The 20,203-nt window shown below is 47.4% G+C and overlaps 1 protein-coding gene and 1 pseudogene across 1 annotated transcript in view; one reads left to right on the top strand and one right to left on the bottom strand.

The window, feature by feature from the left end:
- Positions 1-12,197: 12,197 nt before the first annotated feature.
- LOC117071540 lies at positions 12,198-14,031 on the bottom strand (annotated as a pseudogene).
- Positions 14,032-14,142: 111 nt separating this feature from the next.
- CCDC88C (coiled-coil domain containing 88C) overlaps positions 14,143-20,203 on the top strand; it is a 147,368-nt gene continuing 141,307 nt past the window's right edge. Inside the window, 2 exon segments of the mRNA XM_033191576.1 lie at positions 14,143-14,394; positions 15,187-15,287. Coding sequence (XP_033047467.1) covers positions 14,335-14,394; positions 15,187-15,287 — 161 coding nt within the window. The 5' untranslated portion in view covers positions 14,143-14,334.

The following is a 20,203-nucleotide window of genomic DNA, read 5'->3' on the forward strand; positions in this document are numbered from 1 at the left end:
GCGCAAAGGGAAAGGTGACACACACTTTTAAACAACAAGATCTTATGAGAACTCACTATCATGAGAACAGCAAGGGGGAAGTCTGGCCCCTGTGATCCAATCACCTCCCACTAGGTCCCTCCCCCCCAACATTGGGAATTACAATTCAACATGAGATTTGGGTGGGGACACAGAGCCAAAATCATATTATACAGCTTAAGAAACATGAAATAGGCCGGGCGCGGTGGCTCAAGCCTGTAATCCCAGCACTTTGGGAGGCTGAGACGGGCGGATCACGAGGTCAGGAGATCCAGACCATCCTGGCTAACACAGTGAAACCCCGTCTCTACTAAAAATACAAAAAAAAAAAAAAAAAAACTAGCCGGGCGAGGTGGCGGGCGCCTGTAGTCCCAGCTACTCGGGAGGCTGAGGCAGGAGAATGGCGTAAACCCAGGAGGCGGAGCTTGCAGTGAGCTGAGATCCAGCCACTGCACTCCAGTCCGGGCGACAGAGCGAGACTCCACCTCAAAAAAAAAAAAAAAAAAAGAAAGAAAGAAACATGAAATAACCTGGTTAGTTTGTATCTATTATAGAAATTAAATTTATAATTTAAAACCTTTTAGCAATAAAAACTACAGGTGCAGATATCTTCACTGGCAAATTTTACCAATTATTTAAGGAAAAATATCGACTCTACACAAACTCTTTTAGGCTATAAAGAAGAAGAAATACTTTGTTTGCTAAGGTCATCATTACCTGACACCAAAACTAAAAATATTACAGAAAAAGAAAACTAGAGGCCAATATCCGTCATGAATATAGATGTGAAAATTCTCAACAAATTACTAGCAAATTGAATCTAATGATACATGAAAAGAATAAATCATCATGGCCAACTAAGGTTTATCCCAAGAATGTAAGGCCGGTTCAGCCTTTGAAAAGTCAATGTAATCCACCATATTGACAGGTATAAATATGTAACAATACATAACATTTTTGTAGCAAAAACAAAGTCAAAAGAAAAATGATAAACTGGCAGAAAATATGTGTGACATACATCACCAAGGGGCAAAAATCCTAATTTATATGAAGAACTCTTTAAAATATTGACAATGTCCAAAAATCTTATAGATAAATGGAAAAAAGATATTTGAAAAGACAGTTCACATATAGAGATATTTTTTTTTGAGACAGAGTTTCACTGTGTCACTCAGGCTGGAGGGCAGTGGCATGATCTCAGCTCACTGCAACCTCTGCCTCCCAGGTTCAACCAATTCTCCTGCCTCAGCTTCCCGAGTAGTTGGGATTACAGGTGCCTGCCACCACGTCCCACTAATTTTTGTGTTTTTAGTAGAGACACAGTTTTGCCATGTTGGCCAGGCTGTTCTCAAACTGCTGACCTCAGTTGATCCCCCCACCTTGGCCTCCCAAAGTGCCGGGATTACAGGCGTGAGCCACCACACCTGGCTGAGATATTAAAAGATTTACCAGAAACATGATGTTCAAGTTCACTTGCAATAAGAGAAAAGGCAAATTAAAACTACTATGAGACTCCATTTCTAATTGATCACATTGCAAAGATTCAAGCATTTGACAGTCCCCTCTGCTGGTAGAGTGGTAGGGTAGAGAAACAAGCACTTTTACATATTGTTGGTGGTTCACTTAGGGTTTTTTTTTTTTTTTTAGACAGAGTGTCACTCTGTTGCCCAGGCTGCAGTGCAGTGATGCGATCTTGGCTCACTGCAACCTCCGCCTCTTGGGTTCAAGTGATTCTCTTGCCTCAGCCTCCCGAGTAGCTGGGATTACAGGTGTATGCCACCATGCCTGGCTAATTTTTGTATTTTTAGTAGAGACACAGATTCACTATATTGGTCAGTCTGGTCTCGAACTCCTGACCTCAAGTCATCCACCTGCCTTGGCCTCCCAAAGTGCTGGGATTACAGGTGTGAGCCACCGCGCCTGGCCTGATCTTAACATTTACTCATAAAAAGGTGTGTTCAGAACCCCAGAGTTAGGACCCCCGTTCAAAGGCTGCATCAGGTCCTAAAAATGCTTTGTCCTGTTCTGCCTCAGTTACACGAGCAAAGATTACAGGAAACTTTTCAGCGACAAGATCTCAAAGTCATTTCTCTGTTGATTTTTTTTAAATCCCCTTAAATAAGTAAGCCATTGTTGCAAATGTGCTCACTCTTAGGTATTAAACAATAAACATTAGTCTTGCTTATTGACTGTTACACATGAAAACATGCTACAAGTTTAGAATTTGGAAACGAACCAGCAGAGTCTGGGGCTCAAAGAAATCTCCCTCTTTGCTTCTTCCTGCCAGCTATCTACTCCGTGTCACTTAGCTAGTCCTGTACATTTCAAACCTGTTGCTCTTCCATTACCCAGATACTTCTGGTGCCAGACACTATTGAACATGGATATATTGTGATACACCCTTTAATCCCGCACCTTTACAGTAAACCTATCTTTACCAAATTGAGGCTCGTGCTGGAGGCCAGCTAGCTATGAAAGGGTGAATGAAAGCAACGCTTTCTTGAGCTGCCTTCTTCAATTTAAAGGTGCCTAGGAATCAATCAGGGCCTTGTTCAAATGCAGATTCTTTTTTTTTCTTTTTGAGATGGACTCTCGCTCTGTCACTCAGGATGGAGTACAGAGGTGCAATCTTGGCTCACTCCCAAGTTCAAGCAATTCTTGTACCTCAGCCTCCTGAGTAGCTGGGATGCCTGCCACCAAGCCTGGCTAATTTTTCTTTCTTTTTTTTTTTTTTTTTTTTTTGGTAGAGATGGGGTTTTACCATGTTGACCAGGCTGGTCTCAAACCCCTGACCTCAAATGATCTGCCTGCCTTGGCCTCCTAAAGTGCTGGGATTACAGGCATGAGTCACTGTGCCCAGCCTCAAATGCAGATTCTGATTCAAGTAGGCCTTGAGAGGGTTCTGAGACTGCATTTCTACCAAGCCTGTGGCTGATCCACTGACTAGGCTTTATCAAGGAAGGGGCCATGAAAGAAATTTGGGTAGGCTCCCCAAAGTTGGTGACACAACTCAGTCTTCTTACCCTATCCAAATCCCCCAACCCCTCCACATTCAATCACCAACCCTCCTCTCCACCTCCCCTGCTCTAGTTTAGACCCTGATCACCCTCACAGGAATTATTGCAAAACTCTGATTTATCTCCTTGCCTTTTTTTCCTCTTTAATCCTGTTATTGAGGTTGCACAGGGATCTTTCTAAGATGCAAAACTTGGCCAGGCGTGGTGGCTCATGCCTGTAACCCCAGCACTTTGGGAGGCTGAGGTGGGTAGATCACCTGAGGCCAGGAGTTCAAGACCAGTCTGGCCAACATGGTGCAACCCCGTCTAGTAAAAATACAAAAATTACCCAGTTATGGTGACACACATGTAATCCCAGCTACTTGGGAGACTGACGCATGAGAATCACTTGAACCTGGGAGACAGAGTATATTAGTCTATTCTCATGCTGCTAATAAAGACATACCCAAGACTGGGTAATTTATATAGAAAAGAGGTTTAATTGACTTACAGTTCCACATGGTTGGGGAGGACTCACAATCATGGAAGAAGATGAATGAGGAGCGAAGTCACATCTTATATGGCAGCAGGCAAGAAAGCTTGTGCAGGGAAACTCCCATTTATAAAACCATCAGATCTCATGAGATTTATTCACTACTGTGAGAACAGTATGGGGGAAAGCACCCCCATGATTCAATTATCTCCACCTACTCCCACCCTTGACACATGGGGATTACTACAATTCAAGGTGAGATTTGGGTGGGGACACAGAGCCAAGCCATATCATTTTGCCCCTGGCCCCTTCCAAATCTCATGTCCTTCATATTTCAAAACCAATCATGCCTTCCCAACAGTCCCCCAAAGTCTTAACTCATTTCAGCATTAACCCAAAAGTCCATAGTCCAAAGTCTCATCTGAGACAAGGTAAGTCCCTTCTGCCTATGAGCCTGTAAAACCAAAAGCAAGTTAGTTACTTCCTAGGTACAACGGGGATACAGGCATTGGGTAAATACACCTGTTCCAAATGGGAGAAACTGGCCAAAACCAAGGGGCTACAGGCACCATGCAAGTCCAAACTCCAGCAGGGCAGTCATTAAATCTTAAAGCTCCGGCCCGGCGCGGTGGCTCACGCCTGTGATCCCAGCACTTTGTGAGGCCAAGACGGGTGGATCACGAGGTCAGGAGATTGAGACCATCCTGGCTAATACGGTGAAATCCTGTCTCTACTAAAAAATACAAAAAAAGTACTAGCCGGGCGAGGTGGCGGGCGCCTGTAGTCCCAGCTACTCGGGAGGCTGAGGCAGGAGAATGGCGTGAACCCGGGAGGCGGAGCTTGCAGTGAGCTGAGATCCGGCCACTGACTCCAGCCTGGGCGGTAGAGCGAGACTCCGTCTCAAAAAAAAAAAAAAAGAAAAAAAGAAAGAAATGTTTAAATCTTAAAGCTCCAAAATGATCTCCTTTGACTCCATGTCTCACATCCAGATCACACTGATACAACAGGTAGGTTTTTATGGTCTTGGGCAGCTCCACCCTGTGGCTTTGCAGGGTACAGTCCCACTCTTGGCTGCTTTCATTGGCTGGTGTTGAGTGTCTGTGGCTTTTCCAGGCCACAGCTTTCCCAAGGTCCAAGCTGTTGGTGCTCTACCACTCTGTGATCCGGAGGACAGTGACCCTCTTCTCACAGCTCTACTAGTTGGGGCCCTTGGCTCACTGCAACCTCTGCCTCCTTAGGTTCAAGCAATTCTTCTGCCTCAGCCTCCCAAGTAGCTGGAATTACAGGTGCACACCACCTCACCTGGCTACTCTTTGTATTTTTAGTAGAGACAGGGTTTTGCTATGCTGACCAGGCTGGTCTCGAACTCCTGCCCAATACCAGGTTGAAGCTGCCAAAGTTTGGGGCTTTACCCTCTGAAGCAATGGCCTGAGCTCTACACTGGCCCCTTTTAGCCACGGCTGGGACGCAGGGCACCAAGTCCCCAGATTACATAAAGCAACGGGGCCCTGAATCCAGCCCAGGAAACCATGTTTTCCTCCTAGGCCTCCAGGCTTGTGATGACAGGGGCTGCCATGAAGACCTCCGACATGTTCTGGAGACATTTTCTCCATTGTCTTAGTGATTAACGTTTGGCTCCTCGTTACTTATGCAAATTTCTGCAGTGGGTTGAATTTTCCCCTCAGAAAATGGGCTTTTCTTTTCTGTCGCATCACCAGGCTGCAAATTTTCCTAACTTTTATGCTCTACTACCCTTTTAAACAGAAGTTCCAGTTCCAAACCATATCTTTGTGAATACATAATACAATTTTTTTTTTTTTTTTGAGACTGAGTCTCACTTTTTTTCAAGTCTCACTTTTCTTTTTCTTTCGAGACTGAGTCTCACTCAGTCTGGAGTGGCACAGTCTTGGTTCACTGCAACCTCTGCCTCCTTAGGTTCAAGCAATTCTTGTGCCTCAGCCTCCCAAGTAGCTGGAATTACAGGTGCACACCACTTCACCTGGCTAATCTTTGTATTTTTAGTAGAGACGGGATTTTGCTATGTTGGCCAGGCTGGTCTCGAACTCCTGACCTCAAATGATCCACCTGCATCCCAAAGTGCTGGAATTACAGGCATGAGCCACCACGCCTAGCCAAGACGAATGCTTTTAACGACACCTAAATCACCTCTTGAATGCTTTGCTGCTTGCTTCTGACAGATACCCTAAATCATCTCTCCCAAGTTCAAAGTTTCACAGATCTCTAGGGCAGGAGCAAAATGCTGCCAGTCTGTTAGTGCTAAAGCGTAACAAGAGTGACCTTTACTCCAGTTGCCAACAAGTTCCTCATCTCCATCTGAGACCACCTCAGCCTGGACCTTATTGTCCTGATCACTATCAGCATTTTGGTCAAAGCCATTCAACAACTCTCTAGGAAGTTCCAAACTTTCCCATATTTTCCTGTCTTCTTCTGAGACCTCCAAACTGTTCCAACCTCTACCTATTACCCAGTTCCAAAGTTGCTTCCACATTTTTGAGTATCTTTAAGGTAGCACCCCACTACCTGGTACCAATTTACTGTATTAGTCTGTTCTCACACTGCTAATAAATACATACCTGAGACTGGGGAATTTATAAAGGAAAGAGGTTTAATGGATTCACAGTTCCACATGGCTGGGGAGGCCTCACAATCGTGGCAGAAGGCAAATGAGGAACAAAGTCACATCTTACATGGCGGCAGGCAAGATAGCTTGTGCACAGGAACTCCCATTGATAAAACCATCAGATCTTGTGAGACTTATCCACTACCAGAACAGTATGGGGGAAACTGCCTCTATGATTTAATTATCTCCACCTGGCCCTGCCCTCGACACGTGGGGATTATTACAATTCAAGGCGAGATTTGGGTGGGGACACAAAGCCAAACCATATCATGGAGGTTGCAGTGAGCCAAGATTGCACCACTGTACTCCAGCCTGAGCGACAGAGTCTCTGACTCAAAAAAAAAAAGAAAGAAAAGCAAACCTAGTCAAGGCCCAGTCCAGCTTTAGCCCTTTTGATGGCTCCCGCCTTTCCTTAAGATAAAGTCCGAACTCCTGGACTAAGCCCATTGGCCCTCTCAGAAACTGGGCCCTGCCCACCTCGCCCATATCCCAGTAACATCACCTCCCTCTGTGTCTCGGCAGTGTGGGGCTGCCTGTGGTTCCCACATGCCTTTCCACGTGGTGTGCCCTCTGCCTAGAATGTCCTTACTGTGGAGTCCTAGCAAGGGAAAAGGAGCTAGGCTTAGCGGGACCAGGGGAAAGCAAAAAGAGAAAGCAGATAAGCCGTAAGTCAGCCTTTGTTTATGGTCCAGGACACACAGCTCTCCTTCACGAATAACTCAAAATCTTCCTGCACCCGACTTATCAGCAGACCCTCGGCTGATAGAAAGATGCAAGTTAGCTCACTGCAACCTTGGCATTATCGACACTGCACAAAGCTCTCTTCAGCACACAGCACAAGAGCATACCGAAAAATCCCCAGCAAGCCTTCGTCTCTTTGCAGTCAGCTCTTCACTTGCTGACCAGCCCATTACTTCCTTGCAACAGGTTTTCCTAATTTCTCTAATAAATCTGTCTTTCCTTACCTACAACTATCTTAGTAAACTGTTTTTACTACCCTCACGACAGTGGCCCCAGAAAGTCGCCACATGTAACATTTCCCACCTATCTGCAGAACAAGCTTTTATTCAGCCTGAAGTACTCTGGCCAAATATCACATCCCCAGCAAAGCCTTTCACAATTCCCCAAAAGAAGTTAAGGTGTAAACACACTCTCCATTGTACTATTTCTGTACCGTATACATGCTTTCCAAGATGCTGTCCTTCCTATGCACCATCAAGCTCTTAAAATCAAGGGTCACATCTAGTCTTCATTATGTTGTCACTGAAGACATAGTTCTGAGCTGACACATAGCTTTACAATACAGCTTATTTCTTCAGTGCCTGTGATCAGGAAGAGAGAGCATGGAACCATTCAGGATGCCTGGCTCTTAGTCCCAAATCTAAATTTGCTCAGCCAGTTTAGGCAGATCACATTAACTAGACTCTCTTTTCCATTGAGATGTTATGATAAATGATAGTATAAGTGAGAATGCTTTGAAAAATATCAAGTGCTATAAATGTAACAATTTAATAATTTCAATGATCAAAAAAGCCACTTTTCATTGAACACTTAGGCTGTACCAGGCGCTTTACATAGATTGTTCCCCATTCTGACAGCATTCCTGGGAGGGAGGTAGTAGGGGCCACATTGTGTGGACAAGAAAACCATTGCTAAGAGACATTAAGAATTTGTTTCAAGTCACATTGCTAGTAGACGGCATAGCCAGGACTCAAATCCATATCTCTGGTGACCCCAAATTTATGCATTTTCTAGTAAGGTTTCATGTAAGGTTGTCTTATTACATAAAACTATATTGTATGGCCGGGTGTGGTGGCTCACGCCTGTAATCCCTGCATTTTGGGAGGCTGAGGCAGGTGCGTCACTTGAAGTCAGGAGTTCAAGACCAGCCTGGCCAACATAGTGAAACTCTGTCTCTATTAAAAACACAAAAATTAGCTGGGTGTGGTGGTGCACACCTGTAGTCTCAGCTACACAGGTGGCTGAGGCAGAATTGCTTGAACCTGGAGGCCGAGGTTGCAGCAAGCGGACATTGTGTGAGAGTGAGACTCCATCTCAAGAAAAAAAAATATATTGTATTATCCAGTTTCAGATGCATCTAGCATCATAATACATGATTGAACTTGTATTATTTTTACTTGTCTGCATATAACTTTTAAAAATGCAGATGGTTTAAATTTATCTGTGATTATTTCTTACTCCTTTTTTTTTTTTGAGACAGTGTCTTGCTGTGTTGCCCAGGCTGGGGTGCAATGGCATGATCATGGCTCACTGCAGCCTCGATCTCTTGAGCTCAAGTGATCCTCCCACCTCAGCCTCCCAAGTAGTTAGGACTACAGGTGCACACCACCACACCCAGCTAATTTTTAGATTTTTTGTAGAGACGGGGTCTCACTATATTTGCTCAGTCTGGTTTTGAACTGGGCCTCCACAAGTGTTGGGATTACAAGCATTAACCACCACACCTGACCTCTTATTGTTTCTTGAGAGCAGGTTCGTGTCTTGTTTGAAGTGCTTATCATAATGTTTAGCACTTAGCAGAAATTCTATAATGTTTATTTTTAAATTTTTAAATACTGTTAGTCTTTAGGTTCAACCATATGAAACTGCCATTTTTGTAGGACCAAATTTGACAAATATCAGCATTTTCATGATTTAAACTATATCCTTAAGAAAAAGTTAAAGGAAAAATAAATTAGTTGAAAATACGTTTACTTGAGCATCCTGGTTTCCAATATTACGTGTATACTTCAGCATTTCCATGTTTTTTTTTTTGTTCGTTTGAGACAGAGTCTTGCTCTGTCGCCCAGGCTGGAGTGCAATGGTGCGATCTTGGCTCACTGCAACCTCTGCTTCCTGGGTTCAAGCAATTCTCCTGCCTCAGTCTCCCGAGTAGCTGGGACTACAGGTGCGTGCCACCATGCTTGGCTAATTTTTTTTTTTAGTAGAAACGGAGTTTCACCGTGTTAGCCAGGATGGCCTTGAACTCCTGGCCTCATGATCCGCCCAAAGTGTTGGGATTACAGGCGTGAGCCCACTGCGCCCAGCTGTATTTCCACGTTTTAGTGTATTATTTCCTATTCTTAAAAAAAAAAAAAAATCTTTGAAATAGGTTGAAATGCTCCCCAAAATATCAGTGTCACATTAACAAGCAGCAGGTTGAAACATAGATACTCTCCTATGCCTTGCATCCCAAAGCACCCCAAATCCTTGATGCTTTTCCTGAATTTGACAATAATATTAATTCCCTTTTTTTTTTTTTTTTTTGAGACGGAGTCTCTCTCTGTCGCCCAGGCTGGAGTACAGTGGTGCAGTCTCGGCTCACTACAACCTCCGCCTCCGGGGTTCAAGCAATTCTCCTGCCTCAGCCTCCTGAGTGGCTGGGATTACAGGTGCATACCACCATGCCTGGCTAATTTTTGTATTTTTAGTAGAAACAGGGTTTCATCATGTTGGTCAGGCTGGTCGCAAACTCCTGATCTCATGATCCACCCACTTCGGCCTCCAAAAGTGCTGGAATTACAGGTGTGAGCCACTGCACCCAGCCTAATTTCCAATATTTTAAGAATGTTCCAGCCCAGCATGGTGGGCTGTAATCCCAGCATTTTGGGAGGCCGAGGCAGGAGGATCACTTCAGCTCAGGAGTTTGAGACCAGCCTGGGCAACACAGCAAACTCGTCTCTACTAAGAATTAAAAAATTTAAAAGAAAAATTATCCGGACATGGTGAGGCTCACCTGTAGTCCTAGCTACTAAGAAGCCTGAGGCAGGAGGATCACTTGAGCCCAAGAGACTGAGGCTGCAGTGAGCTGTGATCGCTCAGCCACTGCACTTCTAGCCTGGTCAACAGAGCAAGACTCTGTCTCAAAAATAAATAAACAAAAGTAATTAATTAAGTAAATAAAATAATGTTCCAAAATGTCAGATCTGTGACAATATAAAACTATCACAGAATATAGTATTTTGTGGCCAGCCATGGTGGCTCACACCTGTAATCCCAGCACTTTGGGAGGCCGAGGTGGGCAGATCACCTGAGATCAGGAGTTTGAGAACAGCCTGGCCAATATGGTGAAACTTCGTCTCTACTAAAAATATAAAAATTAGGTCGGTGTGGTAGTGCACACCTGTAGTCCCAGCTACCTGGGAAGCTGAGCCAGGAGAATAGCTTGACCCCCGGGAGACAGAGGTTGCAGTGAGCCAAGATTGTGCCACTGCACTCCAGCCTGGGTGACAGAGCAAGACTCAGTCTCGAAAAAAAAAAAAAAAAAAGCCATTCCCTCACCCCACCCAAAGTTGTAGGAACAATTTAGAAATTAGAAATGTAGTAAAGTAGAAATGCCATTAGCTAACACTGCTGAGTCAGTATTTTCTGAGAGGGTAGAAAATTCCTTTATCAGAAGAATACAAAATACTGCTTCTATCCAGGAAGCAATGTATTAAGCAATATATACATTTATATCCAGAGATTAACAAGGAAAAACTTAAAAAAGAGTTAAGGTTCAGATGGATGGAGTGAAAGCCAAGGATGTTCTGGAAGGATGGACGGGGAGTGGGACTCTCTGTGTAGTGGTCAGTGGAGGGTCTGTGCATTTGCTCCTTGAAGCTTATGCCCCAGCCTGATGGAGACTTCGGGAAAAGTTTTTATTAAAGCAGGGGTAGCAGAATGGGGCAGAAGATGAGGAAGAGACAGTGATTATATATCTCTACAAAGCTTTATGGCTTCCACAATCTTTTTACATGCATCACCTTGAGCTTTAATATTGTCTTGTCAAGTCATATGGGGAAAATGGTCTTACCCTGATTTTGCAGATTAAGTGACTTCTAGGAGGTAACGTGTCCAGGCCACCCAGTCCTTTGAAGCCTTCCAACCCTGCTACCTGGGGCACCATCCAGCGTACCTGCCCCATTGCCTCCTAGGGAACAAGGAAGCTGAGTTAGATCCTTTGAACAATGACCGGCTGGTGGCGTGGTCAAGCCACCGCATGGTGGCAGATACATCAATGATTATGAACCAACACAGCAGCTAACTGATCCCAAAGCAAACATTCCTGACATGGCTGTAGCCCAGGGCCTTGTCAATGTCCCCAGGGGAAAATTCCCTCGCTAGGATGGGAAAAGTCTCACAACTGTCAAAAGGCATTTGTCCACTGTATTTCTTAGTGTGAGAGAGTAAGCTTACTCAATAAATGTGTGTGTGTGTGGTTTTTTTTTTTTTTTTTTTGAGACAGAGTCTTGCTCTGTCACCCAGGCTGGAGGGCGATGGTGCAATCTCAGCTCACTGCAACCTTCACCTCCCAGGTTCGAGTGATTCTCAGCCTCCGGAGTAGCTGGGATCACAGGTGTGCACCACTATGCCCAGCTTATTTTTCTTTTTCTTTTTTTTTTTTTGGCCAGGCTGGTCTGGAACTCTTGGGCAACGTGATCCACACACTTCGGCCTCCCAAAATGCTGGGGTTACAGGTGTGGGGCACTGCCCCGGCCTCAACAAATAACTTTAAAGATCCCTCATCCTTGTCTTTCCAAAAAATTTGGAAAAATAACTTTGGCCGCATCTGCATCCCTTACTTTTTTGCTTGCTTCCAAGCAAAGAGCGGTGTTTGTACACATTATACCTATTTTTGAACTAACTTACATTATGAGCAACTAAGGAACATTTTTTAAATAAAAAATTTTTAGCCGGGCAAGGTGGCTCACGCCTATAATTCCAGCACTTTGGGAGGCCAAGGCGGGCGGACCATGAGGTCAGGAGATCGAGACCATCCTGGCTAACACGGTGAAACCCCATCTCTACTAAAAAACACAAAAAATTAGCTGGGCGTGGTGGCGGGCGCCTGTAGTCCCAGCTACAGTCAGGCTGAGGCAGGAGAATGGCCTGAACCCAGGAGGCGGAGCTTGCAGTGAGCAGAGATCATGCCACTGCACTCCAGCCTGGGTGACAGAGCGAGACTCCGTCTCTAAAAAAAAAAAAAAAATTTATTTCAGATAAAATTAATATTTCCATAATTAGGATACACACATAATTAGCAAACACACATTCTTGAGTCCATTATTTAAGGTTTATTCTATAAACGACTTCCATGAATATTAGAGTTCCTGAATGTCATCTGAATATTTGTCTACACACTTGTGGGCAGCTTCTGTAGTCTTTTTTTGTAGAAATTCCAGTTTTTCTGAATTCTTCCTTTTCCTTCAGGTATTCCATTTTGTATTATTCATAAAAAGCTAGGTCATTATAGTGAGCTGTTAGACATTCTTTCAATGCAGAATTTTCTTTCCAGCATTTTACTACCATAAGGATTGCAGAGTTCTTGCAACATTTGGTAAAATCTTGAACTTGTCAGAAGACCTCTCTCTGGTCTTTTCTCTCATTATTTTAGGGATCAAAACATCTTTTTCGACATGTCTGAGATGCTGCTCCAAAAACCTGTGGTGTCTTCCCATTGTTTTTGGTATAAAAATCAAACTCCTTGAAATGGTTTACAGGACATTTCATGGTCTCCTCCACAGCTATGGTACACACTCCTCTTTGATCTCAATTCTTCTTTCTTGTGGTCTTTGCTTAAGCCAGTTTCTTCAAATTTCACAGAGCAATCATTAGAGTTGTTAAATTAATCCGCGTGGTGGAGAGCCAGCGCTGCGGATTGAGAAGCAATTAAGGAACTCTTCTAATGAACTTCTGGTGCACAACAAAACCATGTGGTCTCGAAATTTTAGTTCCTCCGCAGTCCCCCATTGTCTTTTATGCTACCCCACCTTCCACAGTCTCCAGGGACCCCTAACCGCCCTCCTTGGCTCTCAGGCCATAATCTCACAACCCTCCCCAGCCCAACGGGGTCTGCCAGCGCTGGGCTGTAATACCACGCACCACCAGCAGATGCCGCAGCCCCAACACCTCACAAAGCCGACTTTCAAAATTACCATCTAGCCTGTCGGCAGCCATTTAGTGCCTGCTGTATACTTGCCAAGCGCTACACAGGGCGCTTCGGGTCAACTCCGCACCGGTTGGCCCAGCTGGGAAATGCGGCGATCGTGTGGGTTAAATTAGTAAAATGGTCTACACTGCTTTGAACAAGGACCACCTGGTGGTGTGAAATTATTACCAGGCCAAGACCAGCCTGGAGCCGGCTCCTGCCTCGTGCCGTCCCGCATGGAGGTCCGGCCCCTGGGCTTGCCTTCCAGCCAGGTGGGGCCTTTGCCCTTTTTCTGTCGCCTGCCACTAAGCTGCTGCTAGGAACCCCGGCTGGAATTTGGCTCGCCTCCGGCAAAGTGGTGGGGGCGGGCCCGGGTCGGGGAGGCCACATCACCTGCTTCCTGCAGGAACTTTTAGAAGGCAGGCAGCCCGGAACATGGCACGGTGGGGCACGGTAGGGCGCGATGGGCTGCGCCCCTATGGCCTAAACTCAACATAAAGTTTCCCCATTTTGCCCACTGGCCCGGCCCCAGGGTCGGGGCGCGTTTCTGGCGCCGGGCACAACCGTGAGGAGTGCGGGTTTGCGGGACCTCTTGGCTGTACCTGGGGCGTGCACCTGCCAGGAGTCCGCAAAGGCGCAGGGCCGAGCTCCCCAAGCCCGCAGGGCCGAGCTCCCCAAGCCCGGAACGGCGGCGGCCTGGCGGCTACCTCGGAGAGCAGAGCAACCTCGGAGGGCAGGGCGTCCCAGCTCCCGGCGCGCACCAGTGCCCGCGCGCCCCAGTCCGCACGTGGCGCTCGGGCCCCGGCTGCAGGCGCACGCGCGCAGGCAGGCGCCACGTGCTGGGGCTCCACACGCCGGGAGGCTGCGCTCAGCGAGGGCGCGCGGTCCCACGGGCTGGGAACCGGGCGCCGCGACCCACCCGCCGCGGGCCACCAGCCCCCTCCCAGCGCCCCGCGTAGCCGCGTCCCGCGCCCGGGCTCCCAGGCTCCCGGGCTGGCACCGCGAGGCGGCGCGCCGGTCGCCCAGGGCCGCCGAGGGGCGGGGCCGCCCGCATTGTTCCTCCCCGAGCGGCGGGCCCTCCCCTTCCCCCAGACCCGGGCGGGGCGCGGGGCCGCCGAAGCCGCGGAACGTGGGCTCGCGCGCCCCGCCTTTGTCTCCCGGGCGCGAGCCGCCGCAGCTCCGCGCCCGGTGCTCGCTGCGGAGCCGTTTTGTGCCGCGGCGCGGGGGAACGGGGACGCGGGACGGGAGGTGCGGAGCCGGCGGGCGCAGCCTCAGCATGGACGTGACCGTCTCGGAGCTCCTGGAGCTCTTCCTGCAGAGCCCGCTGGTGACCTGGGTGAGTGTGCCTGGCTCCCCGCCCCTTTGTTGGTGCACCGGCTCCTCTCTAGCCCGGCTGGGGGACGCCGCAGACCTGACCCGGCCGGGGCCCCGGGTGGCCCCGGGCCGCTAGGGACGCAGTAAGTGGCTCCCGGCCGGGGTTGGGGCTGCGTCCTGGAGTCCGGAGCTTTTTCACTCTGGAGCCGGCGCCCACGTTCTGCGTCCAGCGCGGCACCCCGCCGCGCTTTCGGCCGGGCCGGGAGCCGGCCGGGTACACCTGTTCCCGCCGGGGCGCTAGGCTGGCGGCCTCGGGGCGGACCGGGTCCCAGTGGTCACTCCTGTCCCCGAGGTTTAGCCACTCCCGAAAAGGACCCCATTCTTCGCAACCAAATATCTCGTGTAGTTTTTCTGAATCCCTCAGACCAGCCGGTGGATGGCGGTGACGGGTGGGGAATGGGGGCGCCGAGTAGGAACGTGAACAGACTGGGGTGGGCGCACTGATTTACAATGGATTTGAGACGTGAGACATTTACTGAAAAGTCCTGTCTATTTTTTTTTTTCTGCCCTGGAACGCAGGAGAAAAGTGGCGAGGAAGTTTTCCTCCTCCTGTCCCGTGTCTGTTGCCCGGCGCGGGGAGGGGAGAGAGGCCCTGGGAGAAGGCCGGGCTCGGTCCCTGCTGAAGGGTGGGGTGGGCGTGGGGGACCCCTTTCTGCTCACACTGACCCGGCCCGTCTCTGCCTGGGAGAGCTTTGGACCGTTTGTGCGCTTGGGGTGACTTCCTGTCTTTCTCTCCTCGTCCCCCTCCCGGCAGGTGAAAACTTTTGGCCTGTTTGGAAGCGGCAACCAGGACAACCTGACTATGTACATGGATTTAGTGGACGGCATCTTTTTGAACCAAATCATGCTGCAAATGTAAGTTACCTTCTCGGAGAAAGGAAAGAATGGTGCGTTAGAAAGTTTGAGAGTAGAAAAGGAGTGGAAGGTTGCATGGCCGGGTGTGTGTGGGGTGGGGGGTGGTTCTCTGAAGATAGAGACGCTGGTATCTCAGTATTAACGTGCCTGGTGGCGTTAATACTGAGTATTAGTATTAACTAATACTAATAGGTGTTTGAAGAACTCCAGGACAGTGAGTCGGGCAGTTCGTTTGATGAAGGAAATTTGGAATTGAATGACTGCCGTTTACCTGGTGGAGATAGTGCAATTGACTTCAAACTCAAGGACTTAATTGTGGTTTGAGCAATGAAATGAAAAAGTCCCCTTTTGAAGGGCAAGGAACTGTAACGGAGAGTGTCTGGTTACAGGAAGTGTCGGGGTGGGCCCAGGCATCCGAGGGTTACTATAAAGTTTCATTTTAGATGAGGTCGCCTGTGTTTCTGAGCTCCTTTACATTTCATCTTCCTTTTTCAGTTGCCCCAGAGCAAGTGCAATTGATTAAGTCCCACTCTATGGACTGAGTTTAAAGTCACAGTGTTAGGAGGGGCGCAGGGAGTCAGAGGCCTTGGTGCTGTTTGTTTGGAAGCATGCAGCCTAAACAGGGTCTTGGTAGAAGTTACTCTTGCCAGCGAGTACATCTGACCACATCCTTTCCTGTTGCTGAGTTGTGCGTGGCCTGTCTGATTGACAGCTTGCCACAGTGTAGGTGTTGGCTCCTACCTTTGCATTCTGTTTTTAACTCAGAAACTGCAGGGAACATCGGAACTGTGTGTCGGGATGATTCACAGGCACTTGAAGCAAAATAAAACATCCTGATGTTCTCTGTGGATCAGCCTTGTGTGCTCACCTATTCACCTACGACTGAGCAACTTGTCATACTGGAGCATAAATCTATTAGCTAATGAGAGATCAGCTTCATGCGTGGCTCACAAAGGCAGGGGAGCAGTTTGCATTGGCATATCCAGAAAGTGGCTTAAATAAATTGCCTTAAATGGCCTGTTTAGAAAAAAATAATTCAAGAACCTTGCTTTTTTTTTTTTTTTTTTTTTTTGGAGGCGGAGTTTCGCTCTTGTTGCCCAGGCTAGAGTTCCATGGCCTGATCTCAGCTCACCACAACCTCTGCCTCCCGGGTTCAAGCGATTCTCCTACCTCAGCCTCCCTTGTAGCTGGGATTACAGGCATGCGCCACCACGCCCAGCCAGTTTTGTATTTTTAGTAGAGACGGGTTTCTTCATGTTAGGCTGGTCTCAAACTCCCAACTTCAGGTGATCCGCCCACCTTGGCCTCCCAAAGTGCTGAAATTACAGGCATGAGCCACTGTGGTGCCCGGCCTCCTTTTGTTTTAATAAGTCATTTGATGTCACCCTGTTTAATGGTTTTTGTGTGTGTGTGTGTGTGTGTGAGACGGAGTCTCGCTCTTTCGCCGGGACTGGAGTGCAGTGGCCGGATCTCAGCTCACTGCAAGCTCCGCCTCCCGAGTTTACGCCATTCTCCTGCCTCAGCATCCCGAGTAGCTGGGACTACAGGAGCCCGCCACCTCGCCCGGCTAGTTTTTTTGTATTTTTTAGTAGAGACGGGGGTTTCACCATGTTAGCCAGGATGGTCTCGATCTCCTGACCTCGTGATCCGCCCGTCTCGGCCTCCCAAAGTGCTGGGATTACAGGCTTGAGCCACCTCGCCCGGCCTTTTTTTTTTTTTTTTTAAGATTCACAGCTGTGGGTGTAGGAAAAAAAGTCACTACCAATCTTACCAATCTTCAGAGTTTAATTAGATTCAAAAACATAAATCTGTTGCCAGCTTTGGCAGCAATTCTTATATAACTTTGTTGAAACTGAATTTTCCGGATGCTGTCTGGTGACATATTCGAGTTCTGGCCACTCTTCCCCACATTCTGTGAGACCCTCAAAATTACTGGATTCCATTGGCGCAATGACCGGTGAAACTTCAACCTGTCCTTACCCAAGCCCAAGACTGTTTAATTAAAAAAACCAGCAGTATCCCCAGCCTTTTCATTCAGCTCCTACACCCAGGCAGAGGGGGGAACAAAAGCACTGGAACTGTTTCTCTTTCTTCCCTGACCTTTGGAATTCCTGAAGCGTTTCCCACTTGCTTGTAAATCAGGAAAGCCTGTTGGACCATTCCTTTGAGAAATGCCAGCTCATCACTTGTTCGCATTTGGCCCGTGGCTAAATTCAGGGGAGGGGCTTCTCCCCTTCCCTGGGCAATTTTAGATGTTCTCTCTGTGATACGCCAAGGTAATCATTCCGGAAGTGGAAACTGGTAAATTGTAGCTCTTAAGACTTCAAGAAGTGCTTCTGGGTCCCTCTGGATGGCTTGGGCACAGAGGAAGGGAGCATGGGGAGGCTGAATGGCTGGCTTTCCAGAATGAGGAAAGAGGAGAGAGTGGGTGGGCATGGTTTCCTGCATGGGTGATCAGAATCACCCAGTTCCAGGTGATAGAAGTCAGAATAGCGTTTCTGCATCTGGAAGTGGTGAGGATTGACTGGAAGGGACCCAGGGGGTCCTTTTCAGGGCAGTTGAAATGTCCTTTAGAGTGGCTGGAATATGTTTCATTTTCCAAAACTCCTCAAATGATAACTGTATGCATTTCATGCTATGTAAAATTACCTCAACTAAAAAATGAACCCTGGCCTGTATCGGTCAGCCTACATAGCCAGCTGGGGTTCAAAGCCTTGGCCTCCCTCTTACCAGCAGTGTGACAGTGGGTACGTTGCTCAGTGCCTCAGTTTCCTCATCTGTAAAATGGGATGTAAAGTACCTTCCTTAAGAGATGGTTGTGAGGACAGAATGAAACCGTGTGTTAACATTTAGCTATTTGACTATGTAGGTGCCATCTTCATCCAGAAAGGATTTGAGGCACCAAGTAAAAGTTTTTTTTAAATGTTTTTCCGGCCTATCTTTTCCCCCACATTCTTAGATCCTTGAATTACCCCACAGTTCTCAGCCCTTAGCCCTCTACCAGTGATGTCTACGGCAACATTGGACCCTGTGACCCAAGTCCTAGCCCCGCGTTTAGACTGTACTGCACTTGAGCCTCTGTTTTCACTTCTGCCAAATGGCAACATGCCACTAGCCAGCAGCTAAGGGGTAAGGCTGCTCTGCCTCATCTTCCATGCCAGTAGTTCTTAGACTGTGCTGTTTGCCTGTTTTGATTCCTTTGCCCCAAGTTCATAGGACCGGAGGAAATCGCATTGAGCAGTACTGCTAACAGAGTTCAGATAAGAGGCTGTTACCTAACACCTCCGAGCCTTGTGGAGGTTGGCTGGGGGTCACGTGACGGCACCTGGCCATTGTCTCCAGCAACTCGAGAAGGCTGTTAGTAGTCTCTTGGCCCTGGTCTCCTGGTGACACCAGCACCTGGAAGCAGGAAAGCCCCGCAGGTTCAGCTTTCTGGGGAGGCCCAGGGCTAGAATTCATGAATGAAAGTGAGGCTTTGAGTGGCCTGGAGGGAGAGGCCTGGGGATGCCTGCTCAATAGCTCCTCTGTCAACACAGTGTCTCCCGGTACCTACCAGCACCCAAGAGAAAAAGTTTGCTATGGTTAACTTTGGACACGTTTTTCATTCTCTTGTAGGAAAATTATTTAAGAGCCTTAACCCTAGCATCAGGCAGACAAGTTCAAATCCCCACTCTGCCACTTCCTAGTGTTATTATGTTGGGCAAGTGACTGAACCTCTCTAAGCCTTGATTTCCTGATCTGTAATAAGGGGATAGTGTTTTACGAATTTGGGGGAGGTTTAAATAAGACTGTGTATATAGAAAAAGCCTAACATATGTCTATCATTGTGCAGATGAGGCCCAGATCTGAGTTTGTGTGTGTGCCTGTGTGTGTGATGTACATACATGTACCCATGCCCTTAGCACTGTACATCTCTACTTGTGAGGGTGAACCATCCAGTTTGATGCAGTGGCTGAAACTGGAACGTGGTACTAGGGCTGAGAGCTTGTGCCCTTTAAGTTCAACCCTATTTGTTCAGGCTCCTTTGTGACCCCTGGTGCTAGCTGCAAAATTCAGGATACTGTGTTAATTATTCATAGGTTAGAAACATCCTCAGGGGAATGGGAGAGTTTCTTTACCTTCCAAAAAGCATTTGAAGGGTAACTTCCCCCAGTGCACTTGAAGGAGCGTTTATGTTCCTCTTTTGCAGATGTAGAAGCTTAGGAGAAAAGGGCAAATTTTACTTTTTGGTTGAATGAATTTGTATTGGCGCAAAAATCTTGGGAAAAAACAATTTTTACTTATGAACTTCAGTAATTTCCATCTTTTGGCTGCAGTATGTGACACATGGGGGCTTTGAGTCCTTAAAAATTACACAAACAGGCTGGGTGCGGTGGCTCATGCCTGTAATCCCAGCACCTGGGTAGGCTGAAGTGGGCGGATCATGAGGTCAGGAGATGGAGACCATCCTAGCTAATACCGTGAAACGCCATCTCTATTAAAAATACAAAAAAAATTAGCTGGGCATGGTGGCAATTGCCTGTAGTCCCAGCTACTTGGGAGGCTGAGGCAGTAGAATGGCATGAACCTGGGATTGGGAGGTTGCAGTGAGCCGAGATCATGCCACTGCACTCCAGCCTGGGCAACAAAGCGAGACTCTGTCTCAGAAAAAAAAGAAAAAAAATATACAAACAATTTATGTTCATCCTAGGAGAATAGGAACATATACAGATGAGCAAAATAAAAGTTGACCCGATTTTACCGTGTGGATGTAGCGATGTCAATATTCTAGTGCCTTCCAAATGTTATCTGTGATATATATTAATACATGTCCTTAATGTATTAATATTTTTACACAAATATGGACTCATGCTATTGTTTTTTAGCATGTATGTAATGTAAAAATACATTAAACATGTATAAAAACATTTAGCATG

Source organism: Trachypithecus francoisi, unplaced genomic scaffold (genome assembly GCF_009764315.1).
Source record: "Trachypithecus francoisi isolate TF-2019V2 unplaced genomic scaffold, Tfra_2.0 Lachesis_group3, whole genome shotgun sequence".
Classification (NCBI taxonomy): Eukaryota; Metazoa; Chordata; class Mammalia; order Primates; family Cercopithecidae; genus Trachypithecus; species Trachypithecus francoisi.